This window comes from Echeneis naucrates, chromosome 3, assembly GCF_900963305.1.
Source record: "Echeneis naucrates chromosome 3, fEcheNa1.1, whole genome shotgun sequence".
In the NCBI taxonomy this organism is placed as follows: domain Eukaryota; kingdom Metazoa; phylum Chordata; class Actinopteri; order Carangiformes; family Echeneidae; genus Echeneis; species Echeneis naucrates.
Genome location: NC_042513.1, coordinates 14,603,646 through 14,625,041, shown reverse-complemented (window position 1 = coordinate 14,625,041; position 21,396 = coordinate 14,603,646). Strand labels below are relative to the sequence as shown.

Here is a 21,396-nt window from a genome sequence, read left to right as displayed (position 1 = left end):
CTTCTGGAAGGCAGCCAAAAGCTTTTGTTTGGTGAAACTGTTTCCATAGTTAATGTTCACTTTATCAGCAAACAATGACCTCTTGACTAATCCTGGCTGACTAATAACACTTGGGAGGGAAAACAGAAACAGTGCTGGGAACTATCCCAGATTGTGTTGGTACTGCTGCAATTAATTCCTCGCAGAGACAATATAATGACTGTGTGTGTATCTTACCTGCCTCCAGACCGTTGCTCTGGTACACACTCTTGTGATGGAGACAGGTGGTGTTGTGTCCTCCACACACCATGCAGGCGTCCTCTTGCTGCTTTGAACCCAAGATGGAGTCACATCCAGGCTTCTGTAGGACAAGCACACAGCTGATCAGGAAACAACACTTTGCTCAGGCTGGATGTGTCTGCTAAAACTTGTTCCTCTGACAATGAGTTCACACATTTTCTGATGGCAGCCCGGGCAACTTTCTGTCTGTTTTGTCTTTGCTGTACAGTTGCCTTAAACCTTCTGCCAAGACTCAACTCCTCTTATGTGCTTCTCTCTCTTGTCAATTTCTCCTTCTTCCAAACATTTACTTTGGGGAAGGAACAACGGGCAGCTCAGGGCCCTCAAGAAAAGGAGGACAGATTATGGAGTTGTCTCTGCAAATGTTCAGATGCCAAAGCAAAGAGCATGGACGATGAGCTCGGCTGTTTATGGCGCGATGAGAATCTTGTTGCTGGATAAATTACAGTGGTCCCCTTTTTTTTCCTGTGGCCTTCATCTCCCGCTCTGCAGAGCAAACCAATCAAGGGGGAGGTTCCCAGGCAAAGAGAGCAACAATCTGGGCAGTTCCTATAATCATCCCCCTAAGCCCCTTAAAAACACCCCAGAGCATCCGTGTGTGCACAACAGGAAATGAATCTTTGGTGACAAGGCGCAGAGTGCACAAGGGCCCCAATGAGGGATCAACCATGGTTCTGCAGACACACCACAAAACACAAGCCTGCAAGCAAATGCATCTGCTTTAACACAACTTTAAGTGCGTGAAAATCAAATTTGAGAAATATTTACCGAAGACAGTTTAAGAAATCCAACAAACAGAGATGCATGATTGGTTTGTCAGACCACCTCAGACACAGATCCAGATCAGTATCTCAACAAGTCCAATCAAGGAAAACAAAAATTCAAGACAGAAATTAGTTTGAGGTACTTTTCAAATGGAGCAGGTCTCCACCTCTTTATGATGGAAGCCTTTGGCCAAAGTGACGACCAGTAGGACAATAACTGGACATTAATGAGAATCAGAGGAGGAATTTTAATCGACTGCTGATCCTTTGACTTGCTCTGTAGTGCCACCATGGGGTGGACTTCCCTGGTTTAGAGTGAATATTTCAAGTGCCTAAAGGATACATTGTTAGAACTCCCTCCAAATTTTCACATTATCAGAGACAAACTTGTCAAGTTGTTGTTGTGCGTACAAATTCTATTAAACCCTTTATCCTCAGCTGTTAAGTATGAATAATGCCACGTTAAAGGGGATCCTCTCAGAGCTGCAGTCTCTTTTTTTCTATATGAATGTTAACCAAGCTATAAACAAAACTGAATCTGTCTGCGGGCCAAAATAAAACTAAGTGAAGACGCCCTCTGGACAACTTTTGAGGTGCAATTACACCATTTTCTCACAATTACATTGACTGTCAGAGGGTAGAATTAGACAATTACACGAGTGCTTCAACTTTTTCACATCAACATTTGGCAACAACAACAACAAAACATAAAGAAACAAAAACCAAAAACTGTTAACTCTGCAAAAGTCACGAGTGTATCACATTCATACACACATGTTGTGTCCAAACCAGCCGTTTGTTGATAGTCTGATCTGAATTTGTGAGCTGCAGCTCTCCACACCAGCTGCAGGCTGCATCTGCTTCCTGTTTCTGGCCCTGTACAGCTCTGACCACAGCTCATGAATCCACTTATTAGTGTCACACGCCACGTTAGCACACACACATAAATACACACATCTATAGAGACACATGTAAACATGGGAAAACACACATTTTTTTGTCAGCTGTGTAAAAATACTCTGATATCAACGTGGGTGAACACTCATGAAGCAGATGTGCTATGTGTGAATGCCATTACTCTGCATGTACTGCAAGACCAGAGGGACACAAGTTCATGTCCATCTGTGATGGAGTGAGAGAGGTAACAGGCTGGGAATGGGACTGAGAACGGACTGTGAGCTGAGCGGAGCTGTAGTCTTGAGCAAATGCTGCAGTCCACACTGATGAGAGCACTCTGGCCCTAACACACAGCATGGACTTCACATTTCCAGAGTGTTCCAGTCAGAGTGGTCAACATCAGTTATACTGCAACAGCGTGGGATACCGGAGAGAGAGAGAGAGACAGAGAGAGAAACTTCATCTGAGTCCAGCTTCCATGTGAATTAAAAACAGACTGAAGGTGTCTAACTGGGTCCGATTCATTTTCTAGATTATGGTGTCAGACAGGAGCAGGAGCACATCCAAGGTTTGCATGGGCATGAAATATTGACGTGATTTGATAAAGTTATTTTTATTCATTCATCTTCTACCGCTTTTCCGTTTCCGGGTCACGGGGGGTGCTGGAGCCTATCCCAACTCACATTGGCCGAGGGTGGGGTCACCAGTCCATCACAGGGCCAACACACAGAGGCAGTGTTTGAGTAGCTGTACTTTACTTGAGTATTATTTTTGGGGGATAATTTTACTTTCACTTTACTACATTTGAAGGACAAATACTGTTGTTTTAACTCCACTACATTTCTATTGATGCTCTCGCTACTTCTGCTCTAGTCCAACATTAAACGTTCATTGTTTTTAATTGTAATTGTTTTTGTAACACGCACTCCTCTGTGTGTGTTCCAGGTAAGAATATGGCCACGATGTATAATCCTCATCCTACCTGGATTATTTCTCCATAACGATCGGCTCATTCTTCATTATACATCGTGAACATATTATTACCTGGTACACGCATTAGCTTGTAGCCAGAGTTTGGATGTTTTCTGTGGACATCACTGACAACATGGTCCAACTCCTCATCACTCACAGCTGAATACAGGTCTGTGTTGTGTTGTTGTGTCTGAAGCGGAGGAGTGCTTCTTCTAAGTTTGTGGTCAATATCTTGTGTGTGGAAATAACGCCAACCACCCCCCAGCAGCACCCTCCCTGTCGCTCTCTCTGTTACCTGACTGCAGCTCTCTGTGTCTTCCTTTCTGATGGAGCTACCAAACTCAGCTGTTTCTGTCAAAGATAACATTTTGTGTCGGGCTTTAATACAAGCTAGGCTAATGGACGTTAGCATTAGAGCTGTCCAGTTAGCTTATGTTACAAGTTAACTGCGCTGTTTCTTACCTTGCTCTACGTTTCTGGTCCCAAATTCACTGTCACCACCTTTTTTAAATTTTTGTTTATAACATTTCTTAACCCTTTATTTTCTTATTCTCTTTTCGTTTCCTTTCTGATCACTGGACTGATGCTGACTGGACATTTTCCTACCGAACTTCAGACAAAACAGCCTGGCACAGCAACAGTAACTAAGGGGGGGGGGGGCTTAACAAAAGATCACTACTCCGCCTCTCAGCTTCTGTGTGTGAGAAATTAGCCCGGATGCTAGTTACCATGGTTACCAGCGTCAACGAGTCAAGCTAAGGTGAAACAGACTTAGCTTTATAGCTAGCTACACTAGCATAAGCTGAGCTAGCAAAAGTGTGGAGTCGCAATTCTAACTGACTAATTCAAGTACAATCATAAAAGGAGGCAGAGGAGGAAGTAGACATGGAGCACAGGACAATCTATTAATCAATGCATATGTAATCAATGTAATGTATTTAAACAGTAACAATAAATAACCTACTGATTCGTCTTCATGTCCTAGTCATGCAACTGACGGCGAAGTGGATGCAGTAATCCCACCTGATCACTTGACCCACAGTCACAGCCACAGTAAAGATATTCTGCTTCCACTTTAAAGTACTCCGCACTTTTATCAGCTCCAGCAAAACAAGCAATATTTTTGAACACAGCCTGATGTTTTCTTCAGAAAGTGAATACTGGACAGACAGCTTTCTCTAAAAATATTTACAGATTGGATGAATAAATAATGCATATAAAAACGCACAATTTCCACTTACCAGGCAGCGTCCGTTGACACACACTGCTCCAAGCTCCGTGTTGCAGGCTGTGCCATCGAGCACACGGCCAAAGTTGTAGTAGAAGTTGTGCCCCAAGGCCAGACAGCTCAGTTCACAGGGGTTAGAGCCTGGCAGGGAAGATGCTCCATCAGTGGCTTGTTAGTTTATTATGAGAAATGGAGAGAGATGGGGAGGGAGGCAACCGACAAACAGAAACAGGCAGAGGGTGAACAGCAGAAACTAGGAGACAGCAGAGAGGGAGAGGAGGCAGAAAATTTGGCAGGTGTCATCCGGAAAACTCATAACACAGGCCAGGAGACATGGCATCATGGGAAATTTACTACATGACTGCCACCAACACCGTAACTGAAGGGAACAGTGGCAGAAAACACTGCCACTCCAGCTCAACTGGCATTTTCAGACCACCTGACTTGCACTTGCCTATTTATGCTTATATTTTGACTTTAGAGTCAGGCCAAGGCTTCAGATTTTTAAGGATTGGAAATCTGTTAATACCCCTGCTTGTGTTAGGTTGATGAGGCTGAAAATTAATCATTGACACTCATTTACTGAAGGATAGAGATTTAAAGTTACAGTGTCCTTCGATGTGCTCTATTGTCTACATTATTAACTGGATGAGTCAAAATTATATTCATTCTTAGATTTTCTTAAACTGAGCTTCTAGAATATTTACCTGATGAAGCTACATTTGCTGGACAGGAGATCACTAGTTAAAGTCAAAGTTCAAATAGTTTTGCCGTACTGGAAATAACAAAAAGCTTCCAGAAATCTAGTTTTATTTAAGTACATTAGATTTGGGCTTTAGACTAGATTTAGATTTTTTCATCTCCAGATGTAAGATCATTCAGCACTGTGACTCCACCAGCGTGAGGATTTGAAAAAATTAATGCAAAGAAATCACATCTGTATCATTACTGTGAAAACTGTGCATCAGGCGAATGGTCTCACTAACCTCCGTGAAAAGTGGTCCACCTGAAGGAGTTTCCAGCCACTATCGGTCTGTCATTGAAGGCAGCGCACTGCATCTCTCTGAAATCCTCAGTGCCAGGTGGGCACTCCTGCAAACACACATACACACACTGTGAGGACGCTGTACTGGATTGTGGGAATACTACAGGTTTGTCTTAAACTTGAACCCAAACCTGAACCCTAATGAGCCTTTTGTCCCCCAACCTAACCCAAAGTAAAGTCTTAACACTAAAACCATTAAGGAGGACCATCGTCTTTGTGAAGGCTGGTGGGAAGCCAATCCAGCGCCTGAATCAACCAGGATGGCTGCTGGTTTCAACATGCGACTGGAAGCTGAAGCACTGACTTAGGGAGACAGCTCAAATTCCCAGAGAACATTGCAGGGAATGAACTTGCTCGACAAGGCTAGTGGTCCTGCTGGAGGTGACTGTTCCCTGGGAAGATCTGATGTAGGACACCAATGAGAAGCAGACGGCCAAGTTAGAGGAGTTGGCAGGCGGATGCAGTAGGAGGGGGATGGAGGACCTGGTGCAACACCACTGAGGTCGGGTGTAGAGAATCTGCCAGCTAGTCACTCATCAGGGCATTCAAGATGCTGGGAGTGAAGGGACTGCACACCAAACCTCATGTTGGTGTCATGAGAAATGACACACTTTGGACAAACCACCACTTGTGCACACATTCAGACATGCTTAAGCACGCTGTAACCGATCACCCATGAATATGGGCAACAGTCGCTGGCTGTTCAAACACACTTACAGACACACACACACACACACACACACACACACACACACACAGTGGCTGTACCTGTACCTGTAGCACCACTATGAAGTTCAGCACAGTGGAGTCACACTTTAAAATGCCAGTAAAATTCCTTGTCACACCCTGAAAATGCTCAGCTGCTACACCTGTGTGACCCAGTGCTGGTGCAAACATCCACCATTGTTTTAAACTGTTTGCATTGAACATCAATGTTTGATACAGTGTGAAATGACCTTGGTGTTGCAGATCTTGTATTGTCTGGGGTCTCCTGGACATGGTCCACCCAGTGGGTTCCTGGAACATAAAACAAAGAGATTTATGAGACAAACAGAAACTGTGAGTCTGGCTTAACAAACATTTAAAGAACAGTTTATTTAGGTCTCATTATCTTTAATAAAATGGGGCTTTGACTCAGTGGTAAAGTTAATATTGATTGCGCACTCTTTGCAGCTCAGTATAGATGTAAAATATGGATCTGTTAAAGGAATAGGTGGGGAAGTAGTGGAACATTGTCAGGTTTGCTGAGCTCACTGCTGAAGTGGAGAACACCACATCTGGTAACTTTAACTTTGAAAAATGGCTGAAAATTGTTTCTGAGATAAGTGTAAATGGTAAATTGTGTTTCATGTGAGCAATCTGCTGAACTATATATACACAAATGCTGTGTATATGCATAACATACGTGTGTTACCTTGCTGGACGTGGCTCACTTACCTAGTGATGCAGGTGCGAGTCCGTACTGAGGCTCCGCCTCCACAGCTGCGGGAGCAGACAGACCAGCCACTCCACGTCGCCCACTCGTTCCTGAAGTGCAGCTGCCGTCGTGCGCGTGCTGGACGCAAAAATGAGGCTTCGTTGGAAGGACCCCACACGGAAATCCAGGAGGTCTGAGGCCAACAAGGAGAAGAAGGGAGGTGACCACTTTAATATCGACATTGTCATCAGAGCAACGACCATAGGCTGGTTATAAAAATTGAGGCAGACTTTGGGTCCACTAGTTGTGAAAAGAAGTTGAATGTTATTGTGTATGTCTGTGAAAATATCCCTACGTCTCACTTGATTTATTGCCTCAGTTAATGTTTTTCTAATGCGTTCATAGTCTTAGTCTCTAGTTTAAAGTCTTCAATGGAATACAATATAAATTTTTTAAATGGTAATCCATTTCAAGGAAAGTAGACCATAAAACAGGAAGTGATATAGTGAGGGACTGCTGTGTGATTGGCAGGGTAGAGTACAGAGCAGGTTTCCTCTGAATTCAAATAATCAAGATAGCGATGACCAATTTCTAAACTACAAACGGTCAGTGCAGGAAAAAGTCACCAAGCATTTTCTTTAACCCAAAGTGTCTCCTCATCAGAAGAAAGTATTCGATTTACCTTCCCATCCCTTAGTAATTAGCAGTGGTGAATAAAAGCAGTCTAAATCTTGTTGTTGTAGGGAAAAAGCAAGAAACAAAATCTTCTTTCAACTTCACATAATCTTGCGAATGCATATATTTTGGAGTTCTTGATATCTTGAAAATGACATACATTTTTTCACTGTGTAAACATTTTTCCTTTCTGTGGCAGTGCTCAGTGGGGCAGCTGACAGAACAAACACAACCTACAGATGGAGTGAGGTTAGGTTATCACTCTGCAGCGCTGTCCTGCAATTTGAAAGCTGTCAGGAGACAACTGGCGACTGTCAGCAGCTCACATTTCCTGTGTGCATGTGCGTGTGTGTGCGTGGAAAAAAGAGTGACAGTGTTGGCATAATGATGGAATATCATTTGTGAAAGTTTGTTGGAGGGAATTATGTGCGTGACGCCGAACAAAACCTTCAGTATTTATAACCGCGAGTCCAACAGGCAGATAAATCTATTCAAAGACTACATGGTATGTATAAAAAAAAAACAACCTTGTGAGCCTGGTGGATCAGGATCATCTGAGCCAAACAATAAAAGTGATTAGAGAAATCTCAATGGCGCTCCTCAAACACATTCCAGAGTTTCTCTGCCGGAGGAGGACTGAAACTGGCAGCACTCCCACCGTTTTCTCATACAGGAGCTGCCTCACACACTCTTAACTCTTTACACACACGTTCAACAGCCCAGCTGACTCTCTATCAGGGGGAGCTGAAGTCAAGAGTGCTCTGAACGGTCTGCTGTGCAGGATGGGAAACTATGATCAGGCTACGTGAGAGTAAAAGGAGCACACCTTCCTGATTCCTCTCGTATTGATTTTTAATCACTGCTGCTGAGGCAGGCCCACCACAGGCTCATAAACCTGGGGAAGCACCAAACATATTGAGGCCCTGGTGGTGTCTTTGTTCCTGATCCATAGCTACAGGCTGTCCCTCACCAGTCCCTGATGTTTCTTTTTTGGTTTGGCGTTGAGCTTTTTGAGAAACCCTAATGCAGCAGACAACCTTCACAGGGGTCCTGTCCGTAGACAATGCAGAGACATGTCCAGTCTAGTCTTGAGGTAGAGTTGACTGAGGGAACTGTGAAACGTATTTTCTAGTCTGTTGCTCCTTCCAACTGACCAATCCTTCTCTATTCCCATTCCCTTGTTGGAAAAGATGACACTCATGTAGATGTGCACAGGATTTTAGGCAAGTTCTGTTGGCTTCAGTTGTTGCTGAAGTACTTGGATGTGTCCTGGATGTGTCCTGGATGTATCCTGGATGTGTGCCCGCCTTCAGCCAGACTCCCTTTACAACCAGTGAAGACCAACTGAACCACCACAACTGACATGATTCTAATACCGATGCTATGAAGGAGCTGAAATTGGAAAAATGAGCATCAGCCGCCATGAGTGAGTGTAATGAGAAGACACACCTACCAATCACACAGACAACACACACAACACACACACAACAAAACATACTTTTGTTTTTGTTTTTTTGTTTTTAGTTTTAACTGAGAGTCAGGAAGTGGAATAAAATGAGAAGCTGAGATTTTCTAACTTTGGCACATGCTATTGGTCAGACAAGCAGACACACAATCACGCACAGACACACACACACACACACACACACATCCTTAGCTGAGAGTGACTTGTGCTATGACTTGCCATCATTTTCCATGGCAGGGTCACCTGAGATTGCCCTCATTAGTGTTACCACCGGTCAAATTAGCGTTGATAACAGTTGGAGATGGGGCGGGCTGGCAATCTAGATTAATGAAAGTGACCTTTGACCTTCACAATTCACCCCACCCTCTCTCTCACTCCCCCCCTCCTCATGTGAACAGGGGAAAAAGTCTCTTTGGGCTTGGAAAGCAAAGTGTGTAGAGTAAGAGAGAGTTGGGGGTAAAACTAAAGAGTCAGAGACAGACGAATGGTTGAGTTTCCCATCATGCCTCTTGTCTGTCAGCGGACCAGTTGGAGCCAACAGATACAGCTGGATAAACTTGACAGCTGGTGAGGACACATTTACACCGATTTGTCTTATTTTCTCATGCTTATGTCCTTTACATATTATGGTCATATTTATGTCATTTTATAGTGAAAGGAAATTTTGGAGGTTTTGGAACGACTCCCTGACTGTTTCAAAGGCTTCAGTACATGATGGGTATCTGGACTGAACACAACAAAGCATTTCCATCATTTGCAGTCTTCTGCAAAAAATTACCTCAAATGTTGCCTGAACACAATCAGCTGCACAGCAGTGTGATGTATTCTGCTGTGGAATTTATATCAGAAGATATTGAATATAAGCATAATCAAAAATTAAAGTCTATAAATCAGATTTTTTGCTGCAGACCCAAACGATTTCTATTATTAAAACAACAGCTGCAATGTAGTACAAGCACTTTCTCTTCATATACTAACAATTCTAGAGTGCTAGCTGTGGCTCAGGGAGTAGAGTAGGTTGTCCACTAATTAAAATGTTGCTGGTCCAATCCCCAGTATCTGAAGCCCAAATTTCCACTGATGTTCCGTAAATGAGTGTGTTAATGGTAGAACTTTTATATTTGGAGATATATGAGTAAATGTAGCGAGCTCTCTGTGAATATGCCTTTGGGAGGTTGTAAAGACTAAAAGGCTAAATAAGTGAAGCCCATCCTTATTAAACAGATTTTATCTTATCTAAAATACCAGGCTAAAGATAAAGGATGTCTTGTGTGTCACTGACCTGACGTGTATTTAATGCATTAAGTTATTATTCTGTGACTATATGGAGGAAAGCCGCTACAGCTCTCAGTCCAGTTTGCCTCTCTTGTCTCTCATTATGAAGTGGCCCCGTGTTGATGGCAGAAATGCTGCCAGTGCAGCTGCAATCATGACTGAATGCAAAAAGTCTTCCAGCAGTCTGCTTCATCTAAAACCCCTTTTTGCAGGTCTGACTTAGTGTTCTTCTTAAAAACACAAAAAAATTATCTGTGTGTTGACCATCCACTACATTCCTGCATTTGATATGACAGAGTGGGCTCGGGTGTAGCCTATCTCCGTCTATGTCTATGTCTGGTTATTCCTGCCATGCCTGGGGGAAAATGTTGGTGGGGGGGAGGGGTTGTGCACTTGACAACATGACAAACAGTGATGAAAGTTGAAACACTGTGGTCGCAGGAGAAAACGCAGCAGCAAGCAGAGCATGGAGACACAAAAAAGGACGGTAGCTCGCAGGAATGCCACCATGTTCCATGGCAAAATACCATCAGAAGACAAACATGCTGCTGCTGCAAAAATAATCCAATCGGCTGCCCCTTGACCTCAGCCATCAGCAGACCTACTCACATCTGATGCTGGTCAAAGAGCTGCGGTTGGTTTATTACCTAAATGAGCAGGATTTTCCTCTGTGGAGCCTGAGAGCTGAATTTCTCCATACAAATTATCTTAATAACAACATCAAGAGGAAAAGCAGGACAAAGTGGGCCCTTGCAGGTTGGGACTGGGGAGCAGACTGGTGTGGTGCCACTTTTTGAAACATCCAGCTATTAGCTTTGTATATTTGCACAACACAACACAAAGGCTGACATTATGGCTGCTGAATGACGTGCTGTGTCTGACTGAACACTCAGAGTTCTGTTGGAAGGAGTCACATATTTATCAAGAACATTGGTTAAACCTTCTTTAAACTTCACAATAATGAACCCAAATACTCCGACAATGAGGGCTCCATGCACAGCCTTCGAGAGCAGAAAGTTTGGATGCAGCTGAACATAGGCAGCACACTATTCATTAGGGATGAAAAAAAAAAAAAAAAATCATGTTGTGATTGTGATTTCAGGAACCATTTATTTAGCATTTTATTTTCATTGAACAAAAAAATCAGCTGCACAGCAGTGTGATGTATTCTGCTGTGGAATTTATATCAGAAGATATTGAATATAAGCATAATCAAAAATTAAAGTCTATAAATCTGATTTTTTGCTGCAGACCCAAACGATTTCTATTATTAAAACAACAGCTGCAATGTAGTACAAGCACTTTTTCTTCATATACTAACAATTCTAGAGTGCTAGCTGTGGCTCAGGGAGTAGAGTAGGTTGTCCACTAATTAAAATGTTGCTGGTCCAATCCCCAGTATCTGAAGCCCAAATTTCCACTGATGTTCCGTCAATAAATGAGTGTGTTAATGGTAGAACTTTTATATTTGGAGATATGAGATATATGTTGTGATTGTGATTTCAGGAACCATTTATTTAGCATTTTATTTTCATTGAACAAAAAAAAACAAAATAATAATAATGAGATAATCTTTGTTGGATCTTGTACCAAACAAACATGTTTCATTACATCTGCAGATTATGGGCCTTATTGGGTTGACGGCGTCTCAAATTATAATTTAACGCGTGGCTATGTTGTGACTTTGAATATATTTAGATTATATTTGGAGAGAGCTGTGCAGCTGTAGTAGCTATAATATTATATCATGTAAATAATACTCTATGTTATATGTGTATGCTATATTTTGTGGAGTTTTGCCTTTAGTGACAAAATATTAAATTAGTCCATACTATTAACTGACTTATAAGTTCATCCAAAGAAAAATAAACTATATGAGAAGCAAAAAAGCAAGTATGCCTTTTTTTTTACCAATTTACATTTGGCGCAGTGAAAAATAATCGGCAGGTAAATCAATAATGAAAATAATCAGTTTATGTCCAGTGGAAACTCACTGTGGCTGGCTAATTAGGGCGTTCCCGCCTGCTGTCAAGGGTTACGGCATTTAAAAGGAGTTTTGGTTCTTCAGTCCAGGGTCAGTGCAGTAAAGGGCTTCGAGGTGTTTATGTGGAGGCCCTGCACTGAGTTGTGCTGATGTGTGCTGGTTAGACTTACACTCTGCGGGGAGGACAGGCAGACGGGAGTGAGCAGCAGCAGGACAAAGATCAGGGCCTGGCACAGAGTCAGCTTCCTGGAGACATGGAGAGAAACAACTGCTGTCAAGTTGCATGGTGACATCACCCTCGCCATTTTTCACATTACACACACATGAACGCACAAACACAGTGAAAAGATGTAGGAGGTGTAGCAGCAGAGGCCTCTGAGAAGCGGAGCGGGAGGACAAGTGAGGCAACAGAAAGAAAATGCACGAGTGACACTTCAAACAGCAGAGGTCTTTAGGTCATTGATAATATCCACAAATAAGCTGCCTTGCTACTGCGAACCCCTGTGGGCAGGAGCCAAAGTCAGGAATGCCCCCCCATCCAGTAAGTATCATTAATTCCCTCTGCACAGTCCCCCCACCCAGCCCAACAGTGTCTTATTAACTCCCACATAGCCAAGAGGGAGGCCACCACCCATCACCTCTATTAAATAAAATGATGCAAACTGCACAACAGTTTTCAGCACTTCACTGAAACGCACGACAAATAGATTGACAGCACAACACAAAATTCCAAATCTCTGTAGGTCTTCTTTACTTGCCCACTTTAATTTCTTAACTTTGGATGAAAACTATTGCAGTAGTACTGTAGAGCAAAAGATGAACCCACTGTGACATCACCCATGGGTTTGTGAGCTGCCGTTTGCGCCATCTCAGGTTTTGAAACCAGAAGAGACCATTTTTGAAGGGGATGGTGGAGCTGTTGGCTCTGACCTGCTCTGTGCCCTGTCCTGATTGGGTGTTACAGTCTTTCAATGAAACAGTAGCCACACACCATAATCCATCCCCTGCTTTTTGGTCTGTTTTCCTCGAAATGGGACCATCATTTAAAATTAACATCAGGTCGTATAGATGAAGACTTGACACTAAAGTGACCAGTCCATCACAGGGCCAACACACAGAGACAGACAGAGACCAACAACCACTCACACTCACACTCAGACCTACAGACAGTTTAGAGTCACCAGTTAACCCAAACATGATGTCTTGGGATGGTGGGAGGAAACCTACGCAGGCATGGGGAGAACATGTAAACTCCACACAGAAAAGACCCAGACCTCGGCCTAACCGCTAATTAGGAAAACTTTTAATGAGCTCACAAGTCATGTGAGAAGTAGCAACATTTTCCCATACACTTCAATACAATGTGACTTCTTTTTACAACAAATACAGGAAGTGGGGAAAAAAGAAATAAAAAAGAATCAGTTAAACAGCCTTGGTATGAAATAGGGAAACAATAATGACCTTGTAGATCAGCACTCCTTGAGCACATCTACATCTCTGAGATCACAATAAACCTAATTTATTACCTCAGTGAGACCAGACCGCAGCATGTTTCTGCATATCAAGACTGTGTCAAAAGCAAATCTAAGCTTCAGTATCAACACAGGGAGCCACTTCTGAGCTGTGACCAGATAAGACCGCTGAGCCCTGTGTAGGGTGTCTGTTGTGTTTGTTTAACTGGCTGCTTCATCTCGATCTTCACCTCCGGGCAAACACACCAAAGCAACTGTGAGTCGTATATTCACCGTCTGTTTCTGCCTCTGACTCATCAAAGGACAAGTGCTTTTTCTGAGAAGTGTGCAGTGATTCTTGGAAAGCCCCTCTCTTTGATTGCTTCCTGGCACTGCTGACAGTGTGTCTGATGTTCTAGGGGCTGTTTGGCGATGGGTGGGGGGATTTGCTCTTTTCATTATCATAATCACACTCTAAGTAGAAGATATTTGCAGAGGTTGCACCGACTTAATCGTCTCAATATCCTTCGCCCTGCCCTCCTTTGTCCCGTCCCACTTCGTCATCCGTTAGCTTCCAGACATCCATCTCTGTTATCTGTCAGAGCTGGTCCAAAGCTTTTGGGCTTGACTTTTGGCTCAGTCCCAGGTCAGTAGCTGCCCCGTCCAATTAAACGATACACATCTCCCTCACACTCGGTTGAGCAGCCCTTCCCTTCAGAGCCCTGGACTCCCATCCTGCCCTTACATGGGGAAATCAGCGCGGAAGGTCACAGTGACCGAAGAGGCAGAGCGACCATTTTCACACTGACTTTATGTTGACTATTGTGTGTTTGCTTTAACATCTCACACACTTTTATATTTTCTCATCAATTTCAAGTTCAGACTTTTTTTTTTTTTTTTTTTTGGGATTAATTTTTCCCTCCAGTGAATCACTTGGTAGAATCTTAAAATGTGCTTTCAGTTCTGACATCCATGACGCATTAATAACAATTTTTACAAAATGAAGTATGCCATACTTTTGGTTCCGGTTTGTGAGAGATTACTGATTTTGAAGATTGCTGATTTGAAATCATGACAACTCCAGTGCTCGTCCCTTTGTCCGGTGTGGTTATTGTCGATGTAGTTATCTGATGTTGTTCTTGTCTTGTGCTTGTCCCTGGGTTGGGGACAACACACAATGTATTGACTGACACAGTACGTTATTCTACTACAATAAGATAAATACACTGTCTGTAGAAAATTGACTGATATTTTGGACTTGCCCAATATTTCAATCAACAACATTTTTTCATTTAGCATGTAGTGAAGTTGTAATTACATTTCTTTCAAAACATTTGCTCTTTGTATTGTAACAGACAAAACTGATTGATTGACTTCATGCCTTTTTTTGGAAAACAACTTTATGAATATGGCAAAATGTTAAATTTGGTAGAAATCAATGGACTGGACAACTCTGGAAAAGACAAAGGCGAATGATTTGCACAGAACTAAGTGATTTATGAGTGTGTCCAAAGTTTAAACATGTGGAGCCTGCAGACTGACAAAATAAGATAAAGTCATTTCTCTCAGTTTCATTTGATGTTTGGCGTCAGTTTTTTTCAACATGAAAGTCAGCAGCTCCGGTCACTGACTGGTTAGCCCCCTCACTACAGGGGCCCTCACAAAGGTGAGCAGGGGTCAGCCCATCTCCTCCTGCACTCATTAAGACTATAGCAACACATTAAAGAGCAGCTCCAGGGCAGGGAGAGGGAAATGGCTTTAATCAGTATGAGGCTACTTGTTTATTTTGACTGACGATAGTTGCTCTTGTGGAAAAACACCAGTCACACCCAAGAAAAACACAGTTTAACTACTTGAATTATTCATCAAATGCCTCTCAGTGTCCTCTCAGTTTATTTGAATATGGCTGTATCATAAATACAAAGATTTAGCACTAATATAATGAAATTAATCCAACTAATATAGTAATGATAATATTGATGTAGTTTGGTGAATAGGTTGGTGTTGCAATCAACAGTATGACGTGTTGAAACTGGATACGAATGGACCTGAACCAGTAATGGAAATATTAAAAAAGCCAAATCGTTATCACAGGACCTACACATTTAAAAGATGTACAACATCTAAGAGGAACATTGTGCTGCTACTATGAAAGAACAATAATCTTTCTTATCATAATATTTTCAGTTAAAATAAACTTTAAAACAGCCACCATTATCATGACTTATTACGAGATCTGAACAATTGCAAAATGATTTTGAACACTTCACACCTGTCCAATTCTGAGTTTCTGTTTGGGGAATAATATATGAAAACAATCATTTCATGAATAACTTGAGTCTGTTTAAAGACTCTCTGCTGGTCTCTTATTTATGATATAAAAAATAATTTGTGTTTTTCAACTGCAACCAGATAAATAGGGAAATCAAAAATCTGAATGATTTTGCTCAATAAACAAAATCACTGATGAATAATAAAAAACAACGGGATGATTCTGTATTAAGTATTATCATTAGTTTTCTGAATGTAAAGCTGTAAATGTTTCACCTCATTGCAGATATTTTATTGATCAAAAGTTTTCAATTTAGAATCTCTGAACATTTTCTATTTTTAGAATAAAGAATTTTAAAGGCCATAAAGTTCATAAGTTCACATGCAGACAGGTGAAATAAGCTTCAAGTTGAGCTTCACAGGCAGAGGTGAAACATGCTGCACTCTCCCCACCCTCAGTTATAATTCCTCAGTAACGTGACTGAACTCACACACCTCTCCTGAAACACACCCTGACAGGTAGCTCTCACGCTCCCACCTTTCACAAATAAACAACAGCCCCACACTGTTATCATGCAGCTAGATTGAAGCCATTACACTGCACGGGTTCGAGTGCACGTCAGATGATAATGTGTCATCTGAGTTGTGTCAGACCCGGAAGACACCTGACTGAAGAGCTCTGATTTGTGAGTCTCTTTGTGTGGGCTCTCAGGTCTAAATGTTTTTGTATGGTGACCTATAGGTGTTCTTTTTACAATTGTCTACGCACCCACAGAGTGTGGAAAAGCAATACTTCTTCCAACCAGGGGCCTTGTTGTGACCTTTGACCCACCAAGAGATTTAGCTGTGACCCACCACCAATTCGGGCGAGCCTGGTGGAGGGTCTGATGGTTATATGGAGCCTGCTGCTGAATGAATTGACAAAACCTTTAACAGATGTTCAATCTGAAGGCTCTGAGGTCAGCTCTGACCCCTGGATCTGTATTGACTATGAATGAGGCGGCAACAATCGAGCCCTCGGTGGGTGCGCATGAACAAAACGAGCCTCTTTGAACACAAGTGCGGGGTCTTTGTGCCTCTGCAGCTGCTTCGATGGAAGACGTATCAAAACATTTTAGAGAAAAGAAATTGAGCGCAGTTGTAAGCTTGGACAAAGCACCCAGATAGCATTGAGGTAATATCACATTGGTATTATGCTGTTGGTCTTGCTGTTGCCATAAAGTCTAGACTCAGGCTCTTGCTCAACTTTGGTCCCTTCCCTTCTCCTCCCTCGCCTTCCCTCGCTCCACTTCACTCGCTCCTTCCATGACAGGGAGAACAAACTTGGTACACCGTCATACCTCAAGGATTATAAGATTATCTTTTCAAACCCACTCTGACTGAAGCAGAGCCTCTCAGGTCATCTACAGTCATGAGAGACACGGAGACATGCATGAATGTGACAAAAAATAACAAACACAATGAACTGCAGGGCAAAACCAGCAACACTTTTACCCATTAGAAAGCAGAGATAAGTGAGGATAATCACCTCTTCTCTCTCCTCTGTGGAAAATTAGGGAAGCATTTTCTGCCAACGGCCAAGAGTTTACAGACAAACACATTTCACTTTACATTTAAACTAAATAAGAACTCTGCTCTTGAAGATGCAAATGTACCCGCAGGACTGAGAGTCAGGTTTCTGTCTCCATTGGCTTCATAATTACAGGTAAAAACACTAATGACCCAATGGCAGAAATCCCAGATGTGGATCACCACCAAAACCAAATCAATTGTTCCTTGCCTTGAAGCAGACATGTCCATCAAGTTTCATCAATATTCATTCACAGGGTTTAAAAATATCACACTGGGAAAAAAAGCAAGACACTAAATAGGTACAAACACAACCCTAAACCTCCCTGAGAAAAAAAGAACAGCATGAGTTCAAGAGTTTCAACAGGTTCATGCAGAGAAACAAACAGTAAAGCATTAAAGTCTTATCTGACTGAACCTTGAAACAAGACAGCTTCCATCAGTGAGTTCACTGTCTGGGTTAGTAACCTGGAAATAGCATGACAATGAGTGGGATGCAGTAGAGGGACCTGAGTGATTGTCAGGTTCAACAGAAGGGGGACGTACAACTAAGTCTACCCCTTCAGCCGCGTGTTACATCTCTGTCACTGAAATTCTGGGTTGGAGTTTTTGAGATGTGGGAGTTGATGAGGCTTTGTTAATGATAAATCCTGAATTAGGATGATGAGTCATTGTCCTGGGACGTGGACAGTGGCAGAGATGAAAGTAGTACTTTACAAAACTGCTGTGGTCTTTCCTCTTATACAGAGACACGAACACGATGATACTAAAATGAAAAAAAAAAAAAAAAAGACAATGATGCAACCATCAAGAAATACTGACAGGCTTCAGTTTCGTAGACCCTGTCGTTCTAAACTACAACCTGAAACCATTCACATCTTTAAAAATGAAATACATTCAACAATGGAGGCTCACCCATAATTGTGCAGGTTTTGTAAGAAGTACGTTCTCAGGTCTCAGTCTGCAGTTTTATTACTTAAGCTTTCCACAAATTTAGAGCAGGACTGTGCTTATTGAAAGCAAACATCTGCTGCTGCAAAGTTGTGTCTTTTTATTGGAAGTGACCTACTGTTTGTATCTAGAGAGAACATTTATGTACTTTAAGGCTCTACTTTTAAACGCCGTTGTTAGTTTGTGAGTTTTCAGTTCTTAAACTGCAGATATTAAATGACCAATAGTCTGAGCAGAAAAGAAGCAGAAACAGGAAACTGACCTGAATCAGATTAGAGAATGAAGCAGAAAGCGCATTTTAAATCTACAATAGAGGACTGAGGGTGATCTTGTACTGCTCATCTTTATCAGCAAAGCCTCATTGAATAAACGCAGGGGCCATCTCTACCTCAGTAAACTTGAGGGCATGCAGATTTTAAATTTGGCAAAAATTCAATGCTGGTGTCTGATTAGGTTTCTGCATCAGCAGTAGCCTGAGATCCATTTTAATATGAAACCTGAAATCACAGAGCGTAAACATCTGTTCTGCTTGTGTCAGTAACAAATCACACCAATCTCCCTGTCAGTCCTGGGTCCATTTATGCATCCCAGTATTTAGATTTATCTTTACACAGTATCAGAGAGCTTCTGTTCGTGTGAATGAATTATTTATTTGTTGAGCCAGTCTCAGTCTGGTACCATTACCTTCAGTTCCACCCTATTAAAAAAAAAAAAAAAAAGAAAGAGTTTCTCACTGTTTTATGGACCAGAGGCTGTGTACGCATCTGGGTGCTATTATAGTATGGTACATCTGTGAAAAATGTGAAGAAAAAAATACCTCCACTAAAAATATGTACGACCTCAGCTTTCGGTGTGTAAAATAAATGTAATTTTCCAAATAAAAAACAGCAGAATGCATGAATTTAAATTTTTGTTTTCATCCTTTCGGTGATCAGGGGCCACTTGAGGAAACACCCAGCAGATACCAATGTCCTGGTTTCTGTCATGCTATAAATGCACATCCACAGGGAGGAAAGGAATTGAAATTCCTCCCTGTAGGACAAACTGACATCTCTGCCTTCAACACCAAATTAGAGTCCTCCTTTTGAAGCCATACGCTGTGTAGTAAGTAGATTAAAGTATCTGTGGGGCGTGTGTCTCCCTCCCAAACAAACAGATATCCAAACAGATACCAGAGGGACAGAAAAGATGCCCTCAGCCAAATCTGCCCCTTCCTGCAGACCAGTGAGGCTGGCAGCGGTCAGCCTGACACATTTCTCCCAAGAACAACACAGGACTCCTAAAGGGAAATGAGGACCAGAGGAGGTCAAGTTGAATCTTAAGATGCCAAGAAAGTCACTTTGGAGAATGGAAAAAAAAAAAAAAAAACCCAACAAAAAACAAAAACAAAAAAAACTATCCAACCTTTAAGAACAGTTATAAGTGCAGTTACAGCAAAGACTCAAAGCCTCTGCAGGGTTGTGTGTTCGTGCTCTCTGTTTCAGGGATGGGATTAGATCAAATATGAGCAGCGTATTTATAGCCGGTGACATTTAAGAGATAAAGGTGGTGTAGAAGGATGGGTGGAATGTGGAGCCAACGGGTTGCAATATGGCAGATATGGCAGGAGGATTACCTCACCCACTGGCAGGAAGTAGCCCACAGCCGAGTGGATATGACTTCTGACCCCAGAGAAAAAGGGCACGCACACACTTTATCAGAGCTGCTTCAAGTCAACTTAGCAAAGAAGAGGGGGGTCGGTCAAATATGTGGCACCCACATCAACTGAGGGAAACCCACTTCTTTCCCTGCAGTCTTTGTGATGTGAGCCACAGAATAAACAGCTCAGCTCAACTAAACCCACCGTCCCCGGAATTTATCACCTCCCATCCTTCACTGTACTGCAAAAAGATTTCAAGGCTTTACAGCTCCTTGCAAGCCAATTTAATCAAGGTAAATATTTAAAGGCACCACATATTTCCCCACGGAGATGCAGCTCAATTAGAGAACAAACAGCCTCCCGGTCAGACAAAAAAAAAAAAAAAAGCCAACCTGTCCTTGGAATTTATCACCTGGCATCAAGGCTGAAAGCTTCTTATAACCCCCCACCCCCTCCTGCAGGCGGCACAGCTTCCCCACCGACACATGCAGTTCGAGCCGTACCTGGTCAGCACTGAGGACATGGTAGAGGCTTGTGATTGGGCTTCAGGTATGTGACATTCAGTCAGGTGCGGCTTCCTTCCTGTGTCATGGCGTGAAGCTCAAAGGCGCACTGCGTCCCGGCGGCAGGCTGCTCCGACACACGGACCTCAGGACCGACACCTCCCATGTCCAGCTCTCTGCTGCGGCTTCCCTCCCTCCCTCTCTCCCTCCTCTTCTGTCTTTCAGTCACACCTCGCACAAACTTCCCGTCCTCCGGTCTCAGCTGCAGAAATACTCAGTTCACAGCACACATCACATCACTGCGGTCAGAAAAGACGCATCTTCTGCTGCGCGTTCAGGTGCGATAAGGAAGGAAAAGGGGGGAAGCCTGTTTGATGGAGACCATCAGCTGTGGTTCATGTCCGGGTGTTCCAAACGGGAAAACAGTGTGAAATGTGTCTGAGCCTCCGGGCAGGTGAGTTTGGCGGGTTTCCCCTCCCCGTCCACACAGATCCGACCTCTGCCAGGGTCCAGCAGGGAGGCCCGGCATTGAGCGCAGAGAGTCCCCGGGGGCGCAACGCCGTCTTCTGCTGCGAGCGGTGCGGGAGCGTCGGTGTGACTGGCGTCTCTCTCTCTCTCTCTCTCTCTCTCTCTCTCTCTCTCTCTCTCTCTCTCTCTCTCTCTCTCTCTCTCTCTCTCTCTCCACCTGAGCGCTACATTCCTGCGGTGAACATGCCTCTCTCCTCCAATCACAGCCCGGCACGGCCGGCACAACTTTTCCTTCACTGATCAGAAACAAACTCTCAGTGCCGTGCACACAGATTATACGGGGCAGGTGCTCAGGCAGAGTGAAAAGGGCACCCACCCTCCTCACAAATAATTCAAATAAAGTTACATTCGTCCCATAAACAAAATGATTTCGATACCAAAACTTCAAATAAATATACACAAGTATATTTATGCTAATGCAATGCTGTTTAACAGGAGCCAGTTCAACAAAACATGAATCACTGTATAAATTTTCCTCCATAC

At 42.8% G+C, this 21,396-nt stretch overlaps 1 protein-coding gene across 2 annotated transcripts in view; it reads right to left on the bottom strand.

The window, feature by feature from the left end:
- The window catches only part of adamtsl5 (ADAMTS like 5), a 29,914-nt gene extending 8,948 nt beyond the window's left edge, over nt 1–20,966 (bottom strand). The window contains exons 1-7 of one of the 2 annotated variants that reach the window (XM_029498831.1): nt 20,386–20,966; nt 12,172–12,247; nt 6,623–6,795; nt 6,142–6,202; nt 5,127–5,232; nt 4,154–4,308; nt 217–340 (exon numbers count right to left, since the gene is read on the bottom strand). In XM_029498831.1, coding sequence (XP_029354691.1) covers nt 217–340; nt 4,154–4,308; nt 5,127–5,232; nt 6,142–6,202; nt 6,623–6,795; nt 12,172–12,247; nt 20,386–20,405 — 715 coding nt within the window. In that variant the 5' untranslated portion in view covers nt 20,406–20,966. The remainder of the gene's footprint in view (nt 1–216; nt 341–4,153; nt 4,309–5,126; nt 5,233–6,141; nt 6,203–6,622; nt 6,796–12,171; nt 12,248–20,385) is intronic. The other variant, XM_029498832.1, reaches the window with a different exon arrangement.
- Between the last annotated feature and the right edge of the window lie 430 nt (nt 20,967–21,396).